The sequence below is a fragment of the Hoplias malabaricus genome, chromosome 3, assembly GCF_029633855.1.
Source record: "Hoplias malabaricus isolate fHopMal1 chromosome 3, fHopMal1.hap1, whole genome shotgun sequence".
NCBI lineage: Eukaryota > Metazoa > Chordata > Actinopteri > Characiformes > Erythrinidae > Hoplias > Hoplias malabaricus.
Window position 1 is genome coordinate 56,894,872 of NC_089802.1, and position 25,584 is coordinate 56,920,455.

The 25,584-nt window shown below is 37.4% G+C and overlaps 1 protein-coding gene across 1 annotated transcript in view; it reads left to right on the forward strand.

Moving 5' to 3' along the window:
- The window catches only part of zc3h3 (zinc finger CCCH-type containing 3), a 73,895-nt gene extending 51,277 nt beyond the window's left edge, over positions 1–22,618 (forward strand). The window contains exons 5-12 of the mRNA XM_066664870.1: positions 1,190–1,335; positions 2,695–2,767; positions 3,303–3,461; positions 4,099–4,168; positions 9,817–9,948; positions 15,536–15,699; positions 16,232–16,392; positions 21,531–22,618. Of these exons, the coding sequence (XP_066520967.1) occupies positions 1,190–1,335; positions 2,695–2,767; positions 3,303–3,461; positions 4,099–4,168; positions 9,817–9,948; positions 15,536–15,699; positions 16,232–16,392; positions 21,531–21,562 (937 nt within the window). The 3' untranslated portion in view covers positions 21,563–22,618. The remainder of the gene's footprint in view (positions 1–1,189; positions 1,336–2,694; positions 2,768–3,302; positions 3,462–4,098; positions 4,169–9,816; positions 9,949–15,535; positions 15,700–16,231; positions 16,393–21,530) is intronic.
- The last annotated feature ends 2,966 nt before the right edge of the window (positions 22,619–25,584 follow it).

The window sequence follows — 25,584 nt, forward strand, 5'->3', positions numbered from 1 at the left end:
TGTTTTGGACTTGCATCATGTTTGGCATAATTTCAGCTGAAGAGTTGGATTGTACACGTGGTTAAACAGGGATATGTGTTGGGCACAATGAATGAACTGGCATCATTTAAGCTAAAATTTTCAAAAGCAGCTATGTATTTAGTGACAACTTGACTACATTGCCGCCAACATTAGAGCAAAACCAAATAACATTATTCCAGTAAGTGCGATATTCTGTGTGAGAATGTGTTGGTTTAACTTTTTCCAAATCTCTTATTGTAGCAGTCCATATTATTTGAGGTTATCATCTAATACCATTATTACCAGTTGAATTTAAATAGTGTGTGCATGAACGTGTTAAATCAACAGCAATCAAGGAGAATCTGAACAAAACATTGTTCTTCAAATTCACTCACACCTACTACTTTATAGTAAAAAAAAAAAAAAGTATATTTCTTATTTGTTTTATATTATTATATTTTTTGTATTTACTGTGATCATATATAAATATAAGCAGTACGCTTATAAATATAAAGCTGTCACTTTTCTGAGAACTGTATATTAATAATTTGAATGTGGGCTTTCACTGGCTCATGAGTACAACAGACTTTTTTATTTTTTTATTTTATTTTATTTTATTTTTTTTTTGTGTGTATATGACCAGCATGTGAGAAAAAAGGCTAGAGTAAAGAAGGAAGCAGGAGAGGTTGAGTGAGAGTGTGCATGTGTGTGAAGGGTTTGGAGGGCAATCTCCCTGCTCTGGCCTCCTGCCCTGGCAATTATCTCAATGATTTCCTCCTCTTTTCAATTCTCTCCATTTCCACCCTGCCGTCCCTTCCATTAGAGGAGCAATTTACCAGAGTGCTGTGACGAGAGAGAGAGAGAGAGAGAGAGAGAGAGAGAGAGAGAGAGAGAGAGAGAGAGAGAGAGAGAGAGAGAGAGAGAGAGAGAGAGAGAGAGAGAGAGAGAGAGAGAGAGAGAGAGAGAGAGAGAGAGAGAGAGAGAGAGAGAGAGAGAGAGAGAGAGAGAGAGAGAGAGAGAGAGAGAAGGAAGGGCCTGGGATATGTAAGAATGGAGCAGCACAATATTGTGGAGAGTTTTATTTATTTATTTATTTAGTGATGTGGTTTGTATCGTGTTCTCCTCTCATTGATTCAATCAGCACTCGTCACCTGTTTATTCACTTCTCTCTTTTAAATTTCTTCTACAGGATTCTCTTGCAGAGTCGTCTCCGGACTCCCCCAGAGAGACAGTGGAGGGGCCGGGGCATGAGGTGGATAGGGGGAGCCCTCTACAGAGTCTCAGCCAATAAACTGTCTCGAACACACACTACCAGCACATCATCTGTCAGATCAGGTAAAAAGCTCTAAAGGTTTCATGCTTTTAAGTTAGTACCAGAGATGCATACATGCTGATATTTTGGGCCAACTTGTTGTTGTTAATCTTTCATTAAACAAATAATTTACATAATCATACTTGATAGATTTAACATTATAAATTATTTATGTGAATTATTAGATTTTACATAATATCTTGTCTAGATATTTATGGATTTTTTTTTTTTTTAACCAAATCAAATTAATATTGTGGATAATGACCCATTATGACCCTCGTTACATAGTGATCTTAATAGAACATATTAGCAAAAAATCAATAGTGGATAAGTTTTAGTATAATCAAAACAAAATCAAGAGACCTGGTAAGATCACCTTGTTTTGGTTTGGATTAGAACATTCTTAAAACATTTTATTAGTTATTTGTTTTTATTTGTTGTTATTTGTGTCTTTATTTGTTTGTAAAAAGAGTTTTTAGTTGTGGTTTTACAGTGTATCAAATAATGCATTGTCTTCAACAATTATAAATATGTTTTCTAAATATGTTGTGTAAGAAACAGGGCAAAATGTGGGGTTGAGAATTGTTTTAACAGTATTTTGTTAGTTGTGTCCAGTAAGGGAGCGTACAGAAAGGCTGTGCAGGTCGCCATCTGAAATAATAAAGCTGTCATCTGTCACTGGCCCCAGTCTGTGTGTATGACACAGGCAGAGAGGGAGGGAGATTTACCGGGCGCCCGAGATTAAACCATGTAGTCCAAGTCAGAACTGCTAGCTGAATTAAAGAGCAGCACTTGTCCTGTGATGAGTTTTAAAGAAGTCTCCCTCTCTCTCACACACACACCCAGAGAGTATGAAACATCATACTGAGCCTTACCACACAGTCCTTTCACCACACACAGTCTCTCTCTCATTCTCACACTTCACTGACACACCAAGTCCTTATGTTTTCCTCTTCTCTTTCACCATATTGCTGCCTCTCACCCATCAGCACTGTAAATAGCATACATCATGTTTATTTGTCTCTCTCTCTCTCTCTCTCTCTCTCTCTCTCTCTCTTTCTGTCACTTTCTTGTTTGGCTGTGTACCGATGTGCCCTGGAATATAAATAAACAGTGTGATAACGTGTCATAGTTCCCCTTTCATGAGTTGAGGATGCAGCCAGTACCACAGACTGCAATCACATGGGATATATTTTACTGAGCTTCTAAATAAATCCATGCACTTGTCTACAGATCAGACAGGTGTAAAGAAAGAGGGCATAACTTGTTTATAATACATCTGATTTAGTATAGTAAGGGTTTTTACATTATGTAATGGCAAGTAGCCACTACTTAATTAATGTCAAATTAACATAAGTTTCAATGTATTCCCCTAAATTCAGGAAAGTGGTTCAGTCCACAGGATGTGTCTTCTCCCAGTAGCGTAGTGAAGACTAGTATGCGACATGTGGCCAGGTGAGTTTCAAAATTAAAAATGTTTAAAGATTCTAAAGGTGTTAACAAAATGAGCCTTTAGTATAGTTTTTTTGTATTCTTTCTTTCTTTTTTGGTGATTTTAAAATCTGTGTAAAAAAAAAAAACAATTTTGTTGGAGATTAAATGAATTAATGGGTAGTTAATCTGTGGTTAATAATTGGCTACATTCTACATAGCCATGTAATACCTCTCAGCTTTAAATCCAGTGTTTATATCCTGCTCTGAAAGGCTCAGTGCTCGCACACTGCTTACCTGCCTGCTGTTTGTGGTTTTCAGCACTGATTTGCTGAAATTTGTGCATAACTGCCACAGTCCCAGTATTTGTGGTTCCTCATCCCCAAGTTTACACAGCAGTTTTTACCTTTTTTTGTGATTTGGGGGCCCTTCAAATCCTAAATCGAAGCAGCTTTGAATAAATAAACATAAGCATCATAATATAAGTTGAGCTTTTTTGTATGCTATATGCTTGACTGTTGTATGAGTATAATAAACCTGTTTGCATGCTCTCTCTCAGTCGGGCAGTACAGAGGAGTCTGGCCATCATCCGGCAGGCTCGACAGAAGAAACAGCAGGCCAAACAGTACTGCATGTACTACAACCGCTTCGGCAAATGCAACCGCGGCAGTGTCTGCCCCTACATTCATGACCCTGATAAGGTGGCCGTTTGCACCAGGTAATTACTGCATATGCACCTACACAAACCTAAACATTGAGTTTTGGAATTTGGTATACTTTCATGAAGTATACACTGGCTTAAAATGTTATTCCTGTGTTATGTGTTCATCTTTTGTTTTGATGTAATGTGTGTGAGAGCCAAATTCCTCCTAATAGCTTTAGGTAGAGCTCAGTGTTTTAATTTATTTATGTGCATTATTTCAACATGTGTATGTTTTGATATTTGGACAGCAGTAGATTTGTCTTTAATACCTTTGACTTGTTAACTATGGGTATTCAGGTGATAGATATCGTGTTATTCATGTATATATTTGGGAGTGGGTGATGCTTACCTTAACTAGGAAGCAGCACTGTTTTTCTGACCGAGTTGTTGTGCCGTGTAAAGAGTTTGGATTTGAAGAACTGTGAAAATAAATGTACATCTCTTATCTGGTGAACATCTTTACGTTGGACTATGTTGTTCTGCACCTAAAGTACAGTAAATAAAGGGAAGAATTTTAACAAAGATTCTGGTGGTTATTAATTTAGTAATATTTAGTAATATTACTTTGATATGGGACTAGCGTATTTATAAATAGTACACAGTGTACTTTCCTAAACAGTCTGTGAATTTTTATCTGCTGATTGGTCTTCAGGTTTTTGAGAGGCACATGTAAGCAGACAGATGGGACGTGTCCTTTCTCACACAAGGTGTCCAAGGAAAAGGTGGGTCATTGTTTACTACACATGGGGTGGCTTCAAATCTAAAACAATGATAATTACATACCTCAATTCCAAAAGTGAAGAGTAAGTGAGAGCAATGATTTGTAAATGGTTATTGACCTGTGTTAAATGCACGTACTTGATGCATTCATGCAAAAAAAATAAATCAATTAATTAAAAATAGCCAAAGTAAAAAGCAACAATCAGATTGTTACCAGTGCAATGTTCAAAATGCCAGAGCCTGTTTTGGTTAGTGAATCTTTTAATGCACATAAAATTGGGAACTGGCACTTCTATCAAAAGCCCATCTCTACACATTATGGTGCAATGTCTGTTGCCTTCTAGGCAGGATTTTTTTTTTCAGGGTTGTCCATGCTTATTTCAACTTGACAACAAGAAGTAACATTCTACATGTGTTATAGCAGCATGACCATGTAACCAGAGAGTGCAGGTGCTAAACTGTTGGCAGTCCAGACCTCTCTCCTCTTGCAAATGTGTGTCACATTAAGAAGTACAAAATACGTCAGTGAAGGCCCTGTATGGTTGCACAGCTGAAGGTGTCTACTTTCAGAACTGACTTTCCACCTCAACTGGACTATTCATTATTCTTAATTGCTATTTACACACTGGGTACACATGTTCTTGGGTCAAATTTTTGGGACATTTTGCAAGCATCAGATAAGATATTAATGTATACTTACACTAATTAAGTAGGCAAAAGATGTGAAAATATTGTGTTATGTACTGTTCAAATACACATCAAACAGAATGTGCTTAATGTAAAAAACACAAAAATTCTAAATACAGTAATATGTACAATGCCAGGTAAAAACTGAGCACGCCAGGATCCATGTACCACTGAAATTATAAATGGAAGATTAATTATGCAATTAAGAAGCACAAGTCCCGTGCGGACCGGAGCTGCTAACCTGCACTCTGCAAGTTTACAAGAAAAATCATTGAGCAACCTATGACACTGGAGTCAAGTTAAGGCCAGTACATGCTCGCCTGCCGGGTGATAATTTAAGATCTTCTGGCAGATTATGAACTTCTGATCTCAGCTTATGATGGTGTATTATGATCTATCTGTAAGATTGGTCCATCAGGTTCTCATGTCACATACTTGGCAACCGTGACCTTGGTGGTTTGAGCTGTAGATACAAGGGTGAGGGATCAGTATTGAGGGCAAACTGTGACATAAGAGTGTCATGTTAGTCAATCTAGTGGGGTGAGAAGCTAGGCGTTTCTTCTTTTTATGCACACACACAAATTCACACAACTGGGCACATGCTCTCACACCTTCTTCATCTTTCATGGACATGAGTTTAGTGTTCCTTGGCTTGATATGTAGTCTATCCTCTGGGTCATATGCCCAACATGCTCTAGTGTATGTGATACAAATCAGGGGTGCTATATGGAAGACTGCTTTCTATTCCATGAAACAGCAGTAATTAAATGGTATTAGCACCCACTAAAAATTGTGTCAATGAATGTAAACGTCATCACTTTTATTAAGGTAGAATAAAATATTAACGTGAAGGCCTCACATGTTGTAATGTTCCTACTGACATTGGTCTCTGGGAATGCAGTGTAAAATACAAAAAAATATTTGTACAGTGGTTAAATAGATATTTTTAATCATCCAACAAAGTTTGGGTTGGGGGTGGTGGGAAAGGTAAAAAAAAAGTTTTTTAAAAAATAACAATAAATTAAAAATATAAAACAGCATCAGACCCTAGAACCTATCTGAGAACTGTCTGGGCATGGTTGTAAGCAGGTTGTGGTGAGTGAAACACTCTGCATATTTAAATGATGCTGTGGACTACTGTGTTGTGTTCATAACTCACTACCAATATTATCCAGCATTTCTGATGCCTTAAAAAAAAAGCAAGATTGATGCCTTTGTCCTCATTGCTGGGTTAGATTCTCTTGTGGTTAGTTCGTTCTTTGTAAGTTTCTCTCAAGAGATTATAGTTGAAAACAGTTTTGCTGAAGTAATGTTCACAAAACAACCCACCTCAGTCTTGTGATGAGTGAGCATATTAGAAGAATAAAACATTTTAGAAGGTTTAGTGGTACACAAAAGCAAGATTAAGAAAACAGCCCAGGGGCCTATGGCTCTGGTGTGTACAAAAAGACCAAGCTCTTAACATCACTTGTAGCTTTTACTCAGGGATGGAGTCCAAGGTCGAGGGATCTGCCTTTCAAATGTACAAATAAAGTTTACATTCTGGCTTAGGACAGTCTGAAGATTTCCCCTAAGACTTTTCTCTTGCTGAGGGGTGGACACCTGTCTTACTTGTTGTTTGTCTGGCAGAAAATAGCTCTCCCACTGAGAGTCTTCACTTTCTTTAGGAATCCACACACAGACACACACACACGCCACTTGTTTAGACTTTTGCTCATGTTGCGACCAGTGGTGTACTCGCACACTCCCTCCCCCTCACACTATTGCTCACTCTCGCTCTCGCACCCACTGCACCTGTGACAGTCATCATGGTCTCCCCCGCGAAGCGCTGAGTGGCCAGCTGCCCTCTTGTCTTAAAGAAGCAAAGCCACCTCCTTGTGGGCCCCACCTGTCAACCATCGTAACCCTCTCTCACTCCCTTCCACCCTCCCCTCTGTCTCCAACTGATCCTAATTTCATGTGTATATTCCATGAAACATGCCTTGAGTTTGTGCTTGAAACTGAAACCAATCCAGTATATTTCCCACCACTCCCCACGCAATGCCTGAAACAAGACCCCCACCCCCACCCAGGCCTGCAGGTTGTCCAGGCCCCGCCCCTACCCATAAACACATCATGGGCACCATACAAGCCCCTGCTTGGGTAAATATTTCTGTAGCAGTTAATTAGACAGAAATGATATGACCCCCATCGAGATGAGATTCCACTTAAGGAGGCTCCAGTTTCCTCCCTCTCTTTTCTCATCCCCTCCACCATACTGCATCTAAACACCCCCCCCCCCCCCCATGTTCTATTTCAGGCCTACAGAACACTCAATCACACACATAGTCTCTCCGATTATTCATACATGCAGATAATATTCACAAAGTCAGGGTCTGCAAACTGCATGCATAACTGTGTCATTGACACATGTGCGTACTTACTGATTATGCATAAAGAGTGTGAATGTGAGCCCGTGTACACAGTATCCGATAATGCATATTTTGACAAGCACTTCATACATGTGCTCTGTAGCAAGTAGGTATTATACATTACAGACAAGCCTGCAAATACCCCAAGTGTAATCTTCACCCAGCACTCTAATCTTACACCCTCTGGTGTCCATATGAAGTGGTGAAAGACTTATATATATTTATATATTGTAGCCTCTTGCTGGCATTGTATGCCTCAAACATTCAGATTTACTACACTGACATGATTATGCATCAGAGCTTCATAAAAATTATTTGGTAATTTTTTTTTCCAGTTTCCCCCTGCCCCAAATATAGCTGATCCGCCAACACATGGAGTCTTGTAGTTAACAAGTAGTAGAAGCTTATACCCCACCACCAATTAGCATTCTGCCAACCACATGCCTAAATCATCACACACTTCTCTCAAAGAGGGATGTTGAGTAGACTTTGTTGTTATGTGGTTTCTGACACTGTGTGATGTGCAGGGCTGTGCAAAAGTCAGAGAAATCTTTTCATTTAATTAATAACCAATTCAAATGCCCATTAAGTACATGTTATTCAGAAATTCAGAAAAGATTACATTCTGTGTAACCAAGTATTACACATAACCTCAAAACCTTCATATTGCATTAGAAATTTTAGTATTCATTATGTCTCCCCTTAAATTCCTTTCAGTATTTTTTTTTTCAGAAAATGGTACTTTGATCATTTTACACTGTCAAAGTTCATTCATAGATTTTGTTTGAAATTCCTGCTTCTCACAATCCAATTGATCCCAAACACAGGTAGTGAAATTAATGTCTGAATTCTGGAGCAATCAATTCATTGTTTTCCAAACACCATCATTGTTTAATGTACAAATTTTCATCTTTTTTCTATTTTACCCTGAATGTATAAGACAAGTTCTTAAAATGTTTGTACTATTGAGACATGTACCATTAATTTGAAAAAAAAAAAAAAAAAAAAAAGTAATGACTTGTTAATAGCTCCACATTCTTTCAGGTCCATAGTGTTATGTTTTCTTCTGACAGTGGGATGATAAATAGAAATAAAACAATAGCAAATAGAAACTAGGCAAGCATGGTTTTGCCAGATCGCCATTAGCCATATGGCCATATAACCATTGTCACAAAGGTGTTTCTGGTATTTCAAAAACAGGAAAGCCCAAAATACATACCCTTGTCATTGAAAGGTCTGGAGAACCTTTGGTGTTTCATATCAATGTCTTTGTTTACATGTGGGTTTTATTAGGTGATTGTGTTTTATGGCAAGTATGGGGGCAGTACTAGTAAATGCAGAAATGAAAAAAGAGCACAAAGTTTTGTTCATAATGTATAAAACACCGGCATCAGTGTTTTTCTTTTTCATTTGATTAAAAGTGTATACTAGATGATCTACCACCAAAGAACAAAGATGGCCAAGAACATTTTGTTGATTTTAAGAATTACAATTACTTTATTATTACAAAATACTTTATTATTATTTACTTATTATTTATTCAGTGTAACAGGTTAAAGCACTTGAAGTTTACAGACGCTTTGCACAGCAATATGAAGTTTTATAAACACACTAACACCACAATGTCTCCCCACCACGTCCCTTTACAATATTTCAGGCAAAGTCACACACTCACGTGAAATGATACAAATTCAGCAGTCCTCTCTCTGTGAGATGTAATGCGTGTGTAAATTTTGCAGACTTCCGAGCCATCCTGCTGAGCTTGTGAACCAATACTGAGCCAAGGATCTGGCCAATGTGCGTAGTGTTTCACCAAACACAGCCCCAGAAACACAAACAAACAGAGCGTGTTCCTGTCTTATTTCCTATTATTCAGCCATGGTTTGTGCTGAAGAGTCTACTGTTTTTTGGTTCCAGATGGGAACTAATTTTTGTGGTTTGCAAACCAGTTTATGTTGGTGGAAACGTGCCGATCGGATCCAAATGTAGCGAAATATGGCTGAACTAACTGTTCCTACTTGTACATGCGTGTTTCAACATTAGGAGTCAGTCAGACAGACAGACAGAAATAAAGAAAGTAAGAAGTTCTAGGCCAGCCCGGTACGAAGTCCGGCAATAAGTTTCTCAAAGATAAAGTTTTATACCTTTTTGCACAATGTCTTGCACTGTTTATCTCTTTTTATTTATTTATCTATTAAGATGTGAAATACCTCAAGGAGCTTGTAACTCACATATTCACTCACTCATTCAATCAATCTCTAAAGGCTAGCAGCAACATGTAGTACATATTCGCACATTTAGAGACTGTTTCAAAATGGGGCGCTGTTATGCTTCATATCACTGACACTTTGTGTCCATTTTAAGCAACTGTGTAACCCTTTGACCTTACAGTTTGCATTAAGCTAAATGGTGCTTTCAAGATGCAACCATGTTTTGATTGATAAACTGTGTTTGGCATGAAGCAAAATCATGTAAATGTAATGTTTAACTCCTCAAATATGCCTGTTAATTAACCATAATGATATTTATTGGTCAATATTCCTGTCTCACAGATGCCTGTATGTTCATACTTCTTGAAGGGAATTTGTAACAACAGTAGCTGCCCCTATAGTCATGTCTACGTGTCTCGCAAAGCAGCCGTATGTCAAGACTTCATCAGAGGCTACTGTCCTCAGGGAGAGAAGGTAACCCACTCACTCAGTGCTATATCCAGCACTCAACACACACATACACACACAAGTCCTCATTCCACAAATACACCTCATAGGATACAGGCCTAAATGGTTCCCATTATGAGATCGGTTAAACTCCATTACACCTTTGTATGTTCTGCTTGCCTCTGTAATTGCCTCTGACATTTTTATAGTCAGCTGTTGTAGTTCAGAGTATATGTTGTTTTCTTTTTTTTCTACACCTTGCCTGTTGCAAAGTCTTGATATTTTAAGCTTCATTTTAATAATACTTTGCTTCATTTTTCATGATTGCGAGTGCTTATACACTGGTGTTTGATGAGGATCATTTACAGGCTCATTTATCTATATTGAAACATGTATTAGTGTAATTATTAGTATTATACTTTGCCCCCAAAGTAAAGGTTTACGCAGGGTTAAGGATGCTGACCCCAAGCCCTCATCAGGGTCACATGGGTCAGAGTTAAGTCTCCATGGAGTTTTTGAATGACAGACAAATTGAGGGTGTAAACTTGAGATTGACCACATGACCCTCTTTCTCTCTCTCTCCCTCCCTCTCCCTCTCCCCCTCCCTCCCTTAAAGCAAAGGGGTTTTTAAGGCCTCTTCAAGCAGTGGATATGTATAGACAGGGTCATTTCCCATTTCATGCATAATCATTGTGACTCTATGAGTAAATATTAAAACCATATTTTTGTAACAATAATCATCATTGTTAATACTAATAGTGTTAAAAAGTATAAAAATATTTTGTTGTGTTATTAAGATAATTATTGCAGTTGTTTTTAGCAACAATATTATCTAGCATTGCTCAGTTATTTTATTTGCATGCTTATTTATTTATTTATTTATAGCACCAAAATGGTTCCAAGTTACTGAAAACTTTTGGCTAATACTAAACAAAATCTCTGGCATTTATAGTGTGTTTTTCCAAATCCAAACACTTAATAATGTTTCTAACTCTAGCCCTCCTTAGAGCAGTGACCTCTGTCCTCCCACTATAGATCTACATTGGTAGTGGGAGTTTGGGGCTAATTATCAACATTATTACGCTGTTTTCCAGGAAGTGTTTCCTAAAATGGAATGGCTTTGTGATGTTCTGCTTCATGCTCTGCCTCAGGGCATTTTATCCTTTACGTTTTCTTCTCACTGTATTTTGTTTCCACTGTCACCACTTTTTATCACTGTCCCTTTATTCCATTCACTTTTTTACCCCCCTCCCTCTCCATTTGTTCATCTTTTTGCTTTTCTTCCGTCGTAACAAATGCATTCTCTCGCTGTCAGGGCTCATTTAAATATTTGGGGTGAGAACGCGAATATATAAAGAGAGAGATATTAATATTTATTCTATTAGCCGAAGTGCTTAGGTCTGTAATTTTGTGCCGTCCCAAAAGCACTGTCTCAGATATGATGGATAGCATGCCGTAATTATGGACGTGAAAAAGTGCTGATGACGGCAGTACAGGCAAGAGGCCAGCGATGGATATGCCAGCGGAGCAAGGGTTAAAGCGCACTCTCATCCTCTCCATTTCTCTCCCCCTCTTTTTTTCACTCCATCTCTCTTCTCCTGCTTTGCTCTCACCATCTGTCTCTCTGTCTCCTGCACACACCATCTACCACTCTGTCTTTCCAGCTTCTCTTGCTGCAAATCCTTCTGCTTTTCCCCTCCATCCCCATCATTCTTTCCCTCTACCCTTCTCTTTCTCTCACCAAGAGATTCTTTTTCTCCATACTCTCATTCTGTCTTTCCAGTCTTGCCTTCATTGCTTGTGCTGCATACTATTCCTCTCTCACATTCTCCTTCCCTGTCTCTCTCTCTCCTCCTTCCATTCTTTCTCTTTTCTTTCTTTCCCTGCCTCTGTCTCTCCCTGTCTCTTTCATTCTTTCTCCTCCTTTCTATTTCTCTCTCTCTCTCTCTCGCTCTCTCTCTCTTTCTCTCTCTCTCACTGCCTCTCTCTCTCTTTCTCTCTCTCTCACTGCCTCTCTCTCTCTCTCTCCCTCTCTCTCTCTATCCCTGTCTCTTTCATTCTTTCTCCTCCTTTCTATTTCTCTCTCTCTCTCTCTCTCTCTCTAACACACTCACTGCCTGTCTCTCTCTCTCTCTCTCACTCACTCCCTCTCTGTAATGTAACATTGTAAAATGTGCTGACTCGTTCTGCTTTGTGGCCAGTAGAAAGCTCTTCTAATAGGCCCCAGAGACTTTCCAGCCTTCTTTAAATCAAGTGGAAAATTGTTAACTTGTGCTGGTATAAAGATGTTCCATCCACTTCTCCTTTTTTTCATGCATCTCTTTTTCCCCTCACTTCCGCTGCTTTTATGCAAATGAAAATGTATGGGTGAGCCGGGTTGGCACAGGCGTGGCCTTTCATGTGTTTTCTTTGCTGAAAGGGGCAGCTATTCACATCACAGTTAATGAACCTTCTCTTAGTGTCCACCTAACAACAACCTTATTCTTCCCCATTACTTCACAGCCTGCTTCAGGAGATGCTCTCCATGGGACTGAGCTGCTACTTTGTTTTCCTGACTGCCTGGGATCTTATGTAGAGGCCATGATCTATAGGGCACAGTCCCCAAGTCAAGATCCCTGCCTAATGCCTTTAGAGTGGCTTATGTTTTCCCTTTTACTGTGTATACAGCCTCAAGATCAGGGCCTATAAATTGATATTTTGGGGGGAAAATGTGTGTGTGTTTTGCTGTGGTTAATATACACAAGTCTATTGAGGTACCAAGTGACAAAAGCAATGTGGAAATTGCATATTGCAAAACAATCACACACTAGCCTTAAGCTGCATTTGTTAAATTATCACTTAAGTTATGTGGCTTCTGACACAGTGTAACTGCTGTTTTATTCAGATCCAGTCTCTGACTCAAGGCACTTTATTTTCTTGTCTCAGACTTGTCTTGCACATAAGAGTGTTTGTCTTCAGACTTGTCTTGATCCCAGTCATTGATCTTATCACATTTAGCCTCATGTCTCCACCAAGACTAGGTAGCTGTTAAGGTTGCAGAATGGAACATAGATGAATGCAGGTTTGAAAAGGAGGTTTAGCCAGGTCATTTGGCCTGGTTTACTACAAAATTACTACAAAATCATATAATCCAAAGAAAGACATGTATCTCAATTTTTGTAGCTTTTTACTTTAGTACATCATTTGTGAATTGTGAATAGGCCAACAGAAATACTCCAGAATTACTTGGAATAAAATCTTTTTACATTGACTTCCGTTGAAATGTTAGACGTTTTTTTTCCTTCTCCTGTACAGTGTCTATTTGCGAGATACATTTTTTTGCCAACAGTGAAATATAAGCAATAAGAGAGGTGAGAGTTGTTAAGTTTGTTAGTTCACTGAGTTATTCTGGAAATAAATGGGAGATGGAGCCTATGGCTGTGGATGATTAGAAATAAAAATTAGGTGTCTTTAGTTTATCATTACAGTTTATTTACCTATTTTGAATAATCAATTAGAATAATCTTTTAATTCTACTTTTTACAGCAGAGTGTTGGACATGTATTTCAGTTATTTAGATGAAATGGAGGTAGGATTTTGCTGAGTGCTGAATACAGAAAAGCTTTTGCCCCAAAACCTTGTTTCAGAGCTCTGGATGAATGACGCCCCAGATCGACATTATCAGTCAAACTAGAAACAAATGGGTGCTTAAAAAAAAAAAAAAAAAAAAGGACCGAATGCTCCTCAGAGATGGGGTGAAATTGGAATCGACTGAGCTCAAGTGGAGAAGGATTTAGCAAATTGGAGCAATTAGCCACGAGGGTGGTGAGTGATGATGTTGTCTATAGGATGATGTAGGAGGTATTAGGGAGCAGGACTCACAGGCTGCGATAATCTTGTCCCATGGGACTCTGACTCTCTCTCTCTCTCTCTCTCTCTCTCTCTCTCTCTCTCCCTCTCTCCCTCTCTCTCTAATATGTTGATATGTACATGATTTTAAGGTTTAAGATAAACCTTTATTAATTTATTTATTTACATAAAATATGCTATAATGTATAATGGTATGCTGGGTTATCCCTCCAATAAGTATTCTTACTTCTTCAAGTAAACAGTGAAGAAGACTGTATAGCATGCATGGCATAGTCCTGATCTACCATTATTGATCATATAGATTTCTAAACCACTGGATGTTTTTTTATCTTGAGGGATCATTTAAAAAAAGCAACAACTAAAAACATTAGTTCCTGCTGAATTATTCTTTAAATTAAGAGTAAAAATTAATTAGCTACAATTTTCATTGTTGATTAATCTACTCAGGGTTTGTTAATATGTAGATGTAGGCTTTACTGATTTACTGTAAAACTGAAACAAAGAAATTGTCTTGATATGGACTTAAATGTAGTTAAGGAATTTGTAGAATGTTCAGAAATGCGTTCATAGACTTCTTAGAAGTAGTTACAGTTAGCTTTGTTTGGCAAGACTGTTAAATTGATGCCATAAACTGTATTTTCTATTCAGTAATTTCACTACCTATTATTAATTTATTTTTTCTGTTCACTATTTAATTACAGTATACCAGCTTGCTTTACTCTGTAAAATACACAGAACATTTGAAAGCTAAAACATTTTATGAAATAACTGCCATTGTCAAATGTATGAAATAACAGCCTGCTTTCAAATTCATATATCAACCTGTACAAATGTGGTGCTCCAGAGTGTTGAAGCTTCAGTGTATTAGAAAGCTCCTGCTGCTTTATTGTAGTTATTGTGATAGTGTCCCTGTCTGATGATTGTGGTAATATCAGCATTTTTTCTGAACTGGACATTGGACTCTGTTTTTATAGGGAGTATGTTTAAGGATTTTGAGGTGGTGGCTGTAGTGACTGGAAATTAGGGTATATGTGGTGACCACTGCCTGCTCTGTACAGGGTGACAGAGAGTCCACACTGTTCCCGGAAACACGATCTTATAGCTACCACCCGCCCCCAACACACACTTACTTGCTCTATTTCAAGAGCAACCTGCTCCACATGCACTCTCTCTATCTTCTCACACACACATACGTCTTGCGGCCCTCGCCCCGTAGTGAGTATAATTAGCTTTTCTGACAGGTGGAAAGGATCGGATCTCCTGAAGAATGAAGCTACCAATTTACGCCCATATTACACAGGCACACACACACATGCACACACACACACACACACACACACACACACACACACTCACCTAGTCTCACTCACTCATTTGCTTTCCTTTTCTCACAAGTGCACACACGTAAACACCATGCACACAACCACAAACAAACTGCACTTTAAATTCTGTAACACATTCATCATCAAAAAGAGAAACTTTAGTAATTTTATAGGAAAGGAAATATAACATTCCTAACATTTAATATATGTACACATGGGAAGAATGTATTTATTTTTAACTATTGTGTCTGTATAATATGTAATATTCATACAGTGTAAAGGACACATTGTGTTTGTGAAGCTATCAGTTATGGATTTGGAGTTATTAGATTTTTATATGACAGTGACAATGTAGATGATATTTGGAGTTCATTAATGAAAAATTGTGTACCAGAAGCATGATGACTCAGTAACGACAAATGTGTTCCCCTCCCTCCCCACAGTGTAAGAAGAAACACACTCTTGTGTGTCCGGAGTTCTCTAGTACTGGTGTGTGTCCCAGAGGATCCAAGTGTAAACTGCAGCACAGACAGAAAGCAAAGCGTAGTGGATCCAACATCAGCTCAGGCCCAGCCAAAAAATCCCGCACCAGAGACACAGCAAAGAGGTTGGGACAGCATCAGTATCCACCATCAACTATCACTTAGTGCAAATAGCACTTCCACTGCATTGTTCATTTTTCATTCCAATTAAAACATCAGAGGCAAGACTCTTTTGTTTTGCTGTTTATTATACTTCCAGTGCATATATCTACTCCAAATGTCCAGACCTAATGACATCTTAAATAGAAACAAAAATGTATGTATTTTTCCTGCTGCTTTCAGCTTCACTGCAACTCTTTTTGAGTGAATGGTGGCTTCTTTCCTCCTTTTTTATCATCTGAGATTGTGTTGAAAACCAAGAATGATTAATTGTGATATCATGATATTTCCTATTGAAGGACTTTACTGTGACTCTGAATATTATTTCCCAAGCAGTATTCTTTCTGAAGCTATTTATGCTTTAAAATATACATACATTTTTGTTGAGACATTTGAAAAAGGTCATGTGTTAAATAGCAAAAATAAGATTGACAGATTGTTTCCAGTCACTCCAATGCTGTATAATTTTTATTTATTTAATTTTTTTCCCATGTTCAGTCCAGAGCCAAGCTTGACCGAGTCAACTCTGACAAATGAAAGCACCCCTAGAACAGGTCTGGCAAAGCTGCCCTCCTTCATCTCTTTATCCAGTTCTCCAGACACCCCAGAGACCCCCAAAAGCTCCTCATGCCCCTCTGTAGCAGGAGCAGAGGCTACAGGTTAGAATCAACTACATGCAGTTCACGACATAAACACTTGATAGATTTTATCAGCTGTTTCCCTCTCTTTTCAACTAGTTACTGGATTTATAATGATGCAGGTCCTGATGGAATATAATGGAAGGTCTCTTAGAGAAAGTGGACATTGATATAAATTTAACTTTATATTATGATATGTGTAATGAGTCTTGTAATGCAAAACACAAAAATATTTTGTACATGAATACAAATGGTCTAGTTTATGAATATTTAACAATAAATGTAATTTATGTTAAATATTCATAACCTTATGCCTGGTACCTAAAAATCTTTTCATGGTCATAAGTTAAAATTGTGAATTTTGAATGCAATTTTGGCTCATTTCAGGTAGCAATAATTCTGGATGTCTTTTATTTGTAAATGCAAACACATTGTCCACATTTTGCACCTTCAATTCATTATAATTGAACAGTTTCACCTTCTAGAGCCAAGTGGAAAACACTGTCATTGTCCATTTCAGTATGAAAATGACATTAAATGTGTGGTTTGAAACATAAGACTTTTTTAATTATTACTTTATATTAAGGACTAATATTATTACAAAATAGAATAACGAGGCAGTATAATGGTTAGAGAAGGGGTAATAATATTTAGGTTTGTTGTGGAGCACAGGCACAGCTGAAAGTGGTGCTGACAGTGTGACTGATAGAGGATTAGAGCACAGGGGCTCCATATGACGCACACCCCAAGCACATCTTATGTTATATTACCTTTCTGACATGAATTTGTACTGTAGATTGAGCTACTGCTCCCTCACATCGTAGTCTACTGGGTCTCTTGTATTTTTAGGGACTCTAAAGAAAACTAAAGATATAGTTTTAAATGTCTTCTTTACTGTATTCTCCTTGCTAAAAATTTTTCTCCAGTTGTTCTTTGTCACTTTCCTTTTTTGGCGCCTGTTGCTCCGAATCAGTTCTCATTAACCCTTGACCTCAAACTCACACATTCTCCTAACTATCAATCGTCCTGTCTCCTAACACTTGGGGTCTGGAGTCTAAGAGACCACCCTTCCAGCACACACACACACACACACACACACAAATCTTCTGATGCAAAACAACACTGTGTTCTGGATATTTATGGTGCTGGGTGCACTATTTCTTGAAAGGAACTTTTAATAGGCATCTTATTTACTCCTCCTGACCTGTGATTAGCCTACATATTGTCACATACTCTAGTGGAATTAGAGATTTCTTTTTCTTTTAACCACAGCATGTGTGGTTTGATTTTTGGTTAGTTAATTTGTCATTTGAACGTCTGCTGGGTTAAGTAAGTATATTATTTTATACTTTGTTGCTATGTAAGGTGTATTCAGTGCTTCTTGAACCATGTAATGAAGGACACTGAGTGAGAGTTCCCCAACCATTTACTTGGTCTTGGTGGTAGATGTTCAACACCCTCTCTAGACTGGGGAAAGTTCAGCTAGAGATGAAGGAAAATACAATTTATCAGAAATGTGAAATCCCCCAGTATCCTGATTACATTACACTGATACATAAATCTTTATGCTCCGCTGTCTCTAATCACCTCACTGAGAAGTTTTCAGAGAGTTTATTTTTGTCTTTGTGTCCATGTTCTCTATATTGGGTAATTGCCAGTGTGACACTCACATGTATATTCACTTCCTCTAACACTCACCCCTGCCGTTCCCCAATGCCAAGTTGTAGTGATTTGTGTGTCCATTTTAAACCGGAGAAAAGCAACATGTTACATGAAGCCAGGCCAGCGGCTTGGAATAGCATGAGTGGCCTCCTTGCCCTTTCAGATGCCATCCCTCCAGTCGGCTGCCAATTTACATTCAGCCATTCTTTGAAATGTTGTGGTTCAAGTGCAGTTAGAGCCAGGTGAGTGTGATTAAGTAGCTTGTGGCTGCTTAGCAGTAAGCTCCCCCCTGATGTGTACACACACACAGACTAAGTGTTAGTAATGAGTGGCCAGTCCACCCCTGTGCTTCATTAAAGTGAACCAGACGAACTGCCCTCCACTTTGGATAAATTGGCTCAGACCCAATGCATCTCTCACTCGCTCTTCCTTCATTGTTTAATTTTAATAGAGCTTAATAGAAATGGAATGGTTTAAATAGAACAGTACATCACATCACAGAAGCAACTGATGATTGCTTTCCATATTAATAATTGTCATTTATTGGCAGCTTTTCCTTGTTCGTTGTCTGCTGTAGGGGTGGGCGGTATAATATTGTTCACGATAATACCTGTATGTTTTGCGATATCGCGTAAACGCAAGCTTTTGACTCAGGTGCATGAACATCACTTCAGCTCAAAGCTGGGGAATTTATCAATACAAACATAGTATGTTTTACATGATTTTGAAAATGACTATATTTGTTATATTGAGGTTTCCAAAAAAAGAGCGCTGTTAAGACCATGACTTGTTTGAGACATGCTGCTCTTCCCTCAGAGGGAAGGACAGATACTCCATGGCTCCCAAGCAAAGAATGCGCTTTTTGTTGGTCGTCACTTTTATTTAGCCAATCAACAGCCAGACTTATCTGTCCATTATTTAGTGCTGAAGCCAATGAAGTCAAAGTCCAACCTACAGGGGTTTGTTTGCTTTGTGGCGACACAGAGAGAAACAGGTCAGTAAAAACGAATAATAATAATAATAATAATAATAATAATAATAATAATAATAAATAAAAATCTAATTTTAGCACCGTTTCTCAAAGAAACTTTATCTGTGATGGCAATGAAACTGACTTTTAGAATTAAAGTAATTCTTTATACATAAAAATCACAGATAATTTTACATAAGATAAAAAATAATGTTAAATTATGTATATGTGATGTATAACTGTTTGTGGAGACACAATTTGTTTAGTTGTTTATAAAAAAAATATGCAGCAACTTGAATGCAGGCAGTGTATCTAGGAAAAAGGGAAAAGTATCAGATCAGACTGATATTTCAAGACTCATCTGGATCAAAGCAATAAAACTTGATCGGCACATCACTATTTCTTAGACAGAGTTTGATAATTGCAGTTAGATAATGCAGCATGTTCTTTGTGGTGTTAAAAATAAACACTATTTTTACATTATAGTTGTTATGGTTTTCATAATATCATATTGCCTTTTTTAGGCATATCGCCCAGCCCTGGTCTGCTGGTGTTAAAGTATAAACCAAAAATGACCAAAATTCCCTGATGCAGTCTCTCAACCTAGCTGTCCATGATTAGTAGCTCTGTGAATGTGAAACACAATTCCAGCTCAAACAAATAAACATTACTCAGCACTGCCCCCTAAAGGTTTTATAGGAAAAGAATTTAAGATGCTTTTTGTTTTCTTGCTAATCTTTTTCTTCTTTCAATATATAAGTATATTTGCCTTAAAGCACTGGATGTTAAACCCATCATATTCACATTTTGTTGGTTGTGATGTAAATCGATTATTTTATGTCACAACAAACGTGATCTGTGAGACATAATCAGGATTGGCTTAAATGATTGAGGCCAGGTGATTATGTAATAATTATGACAGACTTGATATTGCAAAGTCATACCTTTACGGTCATAACAAACTTTCAAATTTAGCTAAGCAGTTAGTAAGAAGAAAAATATTTTTATTCAACATCATATTTTATTATTGCTTTTGATCCCTTTTATATAAAGTATCATTTTGTTTAAGAGCTTTGTCTAAAGGTTTTTCACTATAGGAAACGCATTATATTTTTGTACATTTACAAGAAATGTATATTCATATTGATTTATATTTAATAGAATTTTTGGTTCTTGTTCTAGTTTTATTCTCTCTGCACTCGTCTGCCTCTGTGCTCTCCCTAATTTACTCACTTGTGCTCCCCCTCTCTCACTTTCTCTGCTTTACTCTTTGCTTTCCTCTTACCCTTCCTCTGGAGTCCTTGCACTCACTCAGTCTGAAGCCACACATCGCTGTTGACACGTGTGTCGTGCAGCTTGTGCAGCAGGGATTTCATTACACACTGACTCCTTCCATTGCTCTACTTTATGCTATTTGTGTCTTGTATTCGTTTGATGCATGTATGTTTTATTTGTTTTTGGGTTTTTTTTTTTGTTTTGTTTTTTCAATCTTCACTTTCATAAAGAATTCACACACTTGGTACCCACCTGATATGAACCAGCACGACTTCACTGCTTACAGAAACAAACATTAGGAAATAATATTTAGCATCTACTAGACAAAATCTTTGAACTCCTCTGGTTCACTTCAGTTACAGGTCGTTGGTTCAGTTACAGTTAGGCAGTGATCATCAATGCATCTTAAATTCTCATATTCCACTATGATTTTAGTTCACTTCAGTTATTGTTGCTCAATTCAAATTTATTTTCAAACTTCAGCATTATGAATGTGAGCTGTCCTCATAACAGATCTTTTTTTTTTTATAAATTAATAACACAATTTCTATTATTTTCTAATATTTCTAATATTTTCTAATATTTCTGCAGCTGTTATATTCATTAGCATATAAAATTTAATAATATATAAAATAATTGTGAAATGTACAAATGTAAATGTAGACCGTTTTCAATCTGTACAGGCTCAGTATGTAGTAAAGTACTTGTTATATCAAGCTTTTTTATTCTTATTCAAAATAAGAATCTGTTCTCCATAAAAATACTGTGGAAGCAGTGTGGCCCAAAAGTGTCTGTGTGGAACTAGGAGCATTCCAGAAAGGAAGAGTGAAAAGTCCTGAAACAAGATAAACTTTTTTTTCTTTTTTTCAAAATGTCTGAGTTTACATTCACAGAAAAAAACAGCAAAAAGCTGTTAAAAAAAAAAAAGCTGACACAGTGTTTAGCATTTCTGATTAGGAATGTCTTAACTTTTATTGCTACTGTATACTATTTGTTGCTTTTTCTGTTCAAATGGTCTGATAATATTGGTAAAAAGTGGATATATAACAGGTAGAATATTATTATAATTCAGTCTAACATTCAAAAAATCAGTTAAGTATTACTTTTCAATCAATCATCATGATTCACTGGTGCATTTTTACACCCCTCATAACTACAGATTTAAGAGAGATACAGTATAGTTTTCAAAGCTGACATACAGGCTGTATATTTAACTTTTGACAGTTGCCTTTTTCTGCTTCCTGTTTTGTAGGGAAGAAACTGCACATAAAGCCTCGCTTCTAAGAAGCTTCAGAACTCTGACCTTTTCACCACACGGCTGATTGCTAGAATATCACGAGCCTCCTCAGTCATCTGCAGCATGCTTAGCCATTTTAATTCAATGTATTTTTGAGATATGGCAACCAAGTAATTTCTTACTGTAAACAGTAGAGTGTTTTTTTTTTTTGTTTTTTGTTTTACTTTGTATACAAGATATGGAAAAAATGTTGGAATTACCACATATAAGGGATGTTCACACCGCCTTTTCACTTCATAGCCAATAAACAAATTTAATGACACAAATTCATTTAGATTATTTATTACATTTAAGTTATTTTTTGTGAAGTCATAATATATAGTTATGAAACAAAATCCATCTGTTGCCCTGCATAAATTTTAGCCCCATTCTTCCATGGTTTTGGTGGATCATTCTTAGTGCTGCAACGTGTGTTGCTTTGTCTAATGGTAAGGGTGTGTCTAACAGTGCGAACAGTGAGTGGACACACTGTTTAAAACTCCAGCAGCACCGCTGTGTCTGATCCACTTATACCAGCACAACATACACAAACACACCACCACCACATCAGTGTCGCTGAAGGGCTTAGAATTATTAGCCACCCGAATCATGTCTGCTCTGTGATGGTCCAGATCATTTAAGAACAGGGGGAAAGGGAGCTAACAAAGTATGCAGAGTAACAGGTGAACGCCATTCTGTAATTGTAGAACTACAAAGTGCCTCTGTACGGACAATGGCGCTGGATGAACATTGTTCAAGTGTGGTGATTCTTGTCAGGGATTGTAAAATAAACACATATGGAATTTTTAAGTAAAGTAAAGCAAACATCAAATTACATTTTGCTGATCTTTTCTGTTTAATCACATGGATTTACATCTTTATTGATACACATCTACATTGATACACACAGGTGCCCTTTTGAGCCTATTAACTCAGGGACTGTTTTCACTGCATGTGTCACTTTAAAGAAATGTAAGATTAATTAGTTTGTATTTGTATTTATTCTGTAATATTTTAAGTTTGAAGATATTTGTATTGTACTGGAGTTTGAATTAAAATTGAATTTTGAGGATTTGTGTTGTAATGGGTGTGTTGTGTTTTGTGGCATTCACTGCGCTTTGTGAAATATGAGAAAATGTATATTACATATGCCTTAGTGGGAGAAAGAGGGCTGCTTCTATTGAAAACGCTTAGGGGCCCATTTAATGGAAAAATGAATGCATGAGTTGAACTAATGTTCTGTTCAATACTGTAGAATGCACGAGTTCATACAATCCATATATGCAAATTAAACCCATTTTGAATTCCACATAGTTGTGATGTCAGAGATAAAGAACCGTAGACTATATTCCTCTAAAAATAATTATGACTTTTGATCTGATAAAATGACATGTGGAAATAAAATGCAAGACTAATAATAATAGGTAAGGATGAGGAAAGGTTACACATATGAATAGAACTGCTAATCTGTATTGATGGCATTCACATCAATCACAGACTTCACATTTCATTCAAAATGTATCAGGTCCTACACATTATTGTAATCACACACTAGACTTGGTTTTGACCCTGGGCACTAACATAAAAAACCTAAATATACTCAGTCTTCCGTAGTCTTGGACCATTACCTAATTTCATACGAACAAAGTTTGGATATTAAAAAATGTACATGCCCACATTACTATCTGGGTGCTCACTGACCCCATCTACAGACCCTAAATTTACTGAAAACATCACAAATTTATTTGACCTCAGTCATTGGCCCGTTGGACCCACTGGAGCTAGACAGACTAACTATTTAGATAATACGCCTCGATCAACTTTTAATAGTGTAGGACCACTTAAGCATAAAATCCTACGACAGAAAAATCTCGCTCCCTGGTATAATGAAGAAATACTCACCTTAAAACAAACTGTAAGAAAATTAGAGCGGAAAGGGCGGTTGACTAAACTAGACGTATTTCACTATGCCTGGAAAAGTAGCCTTACAGAATATAGAAGGGCACTTGTCAATGCACGTTTAGCACAGCTGTCCTCACTGATTAAAAATAATAAAGACAATCCTAGAGCACTCTTTAATATATTCTCTTAACTTACAATCAGGCAGCTACTGATTCACAGATCCCAGCCGTTCACACCAGCAATGCTTTTATGGACGTTTTTTTAACAAGATTGAAAATATTTGACAAACAATAAATGCCATGTTACTAAATAGAGCCTGTCTCTCATCTGGTGTGGCTGATATAGAACAAAACATAGAAGAAATATTAGAGGCCTTTGACCCACTTCCACAGCTAGAATTGGAAATTCATCTACTCATCAAATTGTACGACCTGCACACTTGATGCAATACCAATAAAAATTTTTAAAGAATTTTTACCAGTCATAATCAATCCCGCTTTAATAAGCATAAATTTGTCCCTTAGACTGGGTCACATATCCAAAGCATTTAAACTAGCAGTTGTTAAACCCCTGATCAAGAAACCGAATCTTAATCCTAGTGTACTATCCAATTACAGACCCATCTCTAACCTTCCTTTCAAATAGAAAATGTTGTAGCTCAACAACTTTGCTCATACTTGCATAAGAATAACATGAAAAAATTCAATCTGGTTTTAGGCCACACCATAGCACCGAAACGGCTTTAGATAACATACGACCTTCTTGCCTCTGATCGAGGCTGCGTATCCATGCTAGTTCTACTCAACCTCAGTGCAGTTTTTATACAATTGATCATCTGCTAGAAAGACTAAAAACATGGTTGGGATCACAGGAATGGCCCTATCATGGTTTAAGTCTTACCTTACAGATTGCTACCAGTTTGTCAAAGTACATAATGGTTCTACTATTTATACAAAAAATGTGTTTTGGAATTCCCCAAGGCTCCATTTTAGGACCTTTATTATTCATATTATACATGCTGCCACTGGGCAGAGTTATTAGCAGGCATGGCATTACCTTCCACAGTTATGCAGATGATACACAGTTATACATATCAGCCAAACCAGGTGACAAACCTACACTAAAGAAAAAGAAGAACTGTCTTAAAGAAGTGAAACATTGGATGCCGTACAATTTCCTTCTTCTAAACAGCGACAAAACAGAGGTCCTCCTTCTAGGTCCAAAACCTGCTATAAATAAGATATCGGATTTAATACATACTTTTGACTTCCCTTTTCTTCCTAAATCTAGGTATTTGATGAAGATCTATCATTTGATCGGCATATAGGTAAAAAAAAAACAGCTTTCCTACATCTTCATAACATCGCTAAATTAAGAAATTCCCTATCCCTCCCATATGTGGAAAAATTAGTTCACGCTTTTATTACATCGAGATTAGATTATTGCAATGCACTTTTATCAGGATGCTCCAGCAGAAACTTGAGTAAACTCCAGCTAATTCAAAATGCTGCAGCCAGGGTCCTCACTAAAACTAGAAAATTTGATCATATCAGCCCAGTTTTATCGGCCCTTCACTGGCATCCAGTTAAATCCCGTATTGATTACAAAATTATTTTGTTCATGTATAAATCCCTACACGGTCTTGCCCCTGAATACCTACGAGACCTCATCATGCACTATGAACCACCAAGATTACTCAGATCTCAGGGCGCTGGCCTCTTACAAGTACCCAGAATTCATAAGACTTCAACGGGGGTGGGGGGGGGGCTTTCTCCTACAAAGCCTCTCAGGTCTGGAACAATCTTCCAGCTAGTGTTCGGGACGCAGACACAGTCACTATTGTTTTTTTAAGTCTAGGTTCAAAACACACTTGTTCAGTTTAGCTTTTGGCAACTACCCTCTTTCTAGTTTAAGGTTGTTGTTTCAGAAACTCATGGACATGGGGAATCATGGTAAACTTGGATGTGCTCTGTGCTCTGTGCTACTGTGCTCACAACTTCTATTGTTTGGAGCGGATGGATGTCTTAGTCTGAGGATGCTCTAATGTTTGTTTCTTCTGTTACTCCTCCCAGTCTGTTACAGTCAGATCTGTCACTACACTAATGAAAATATCGGCTTTTCTACTGCA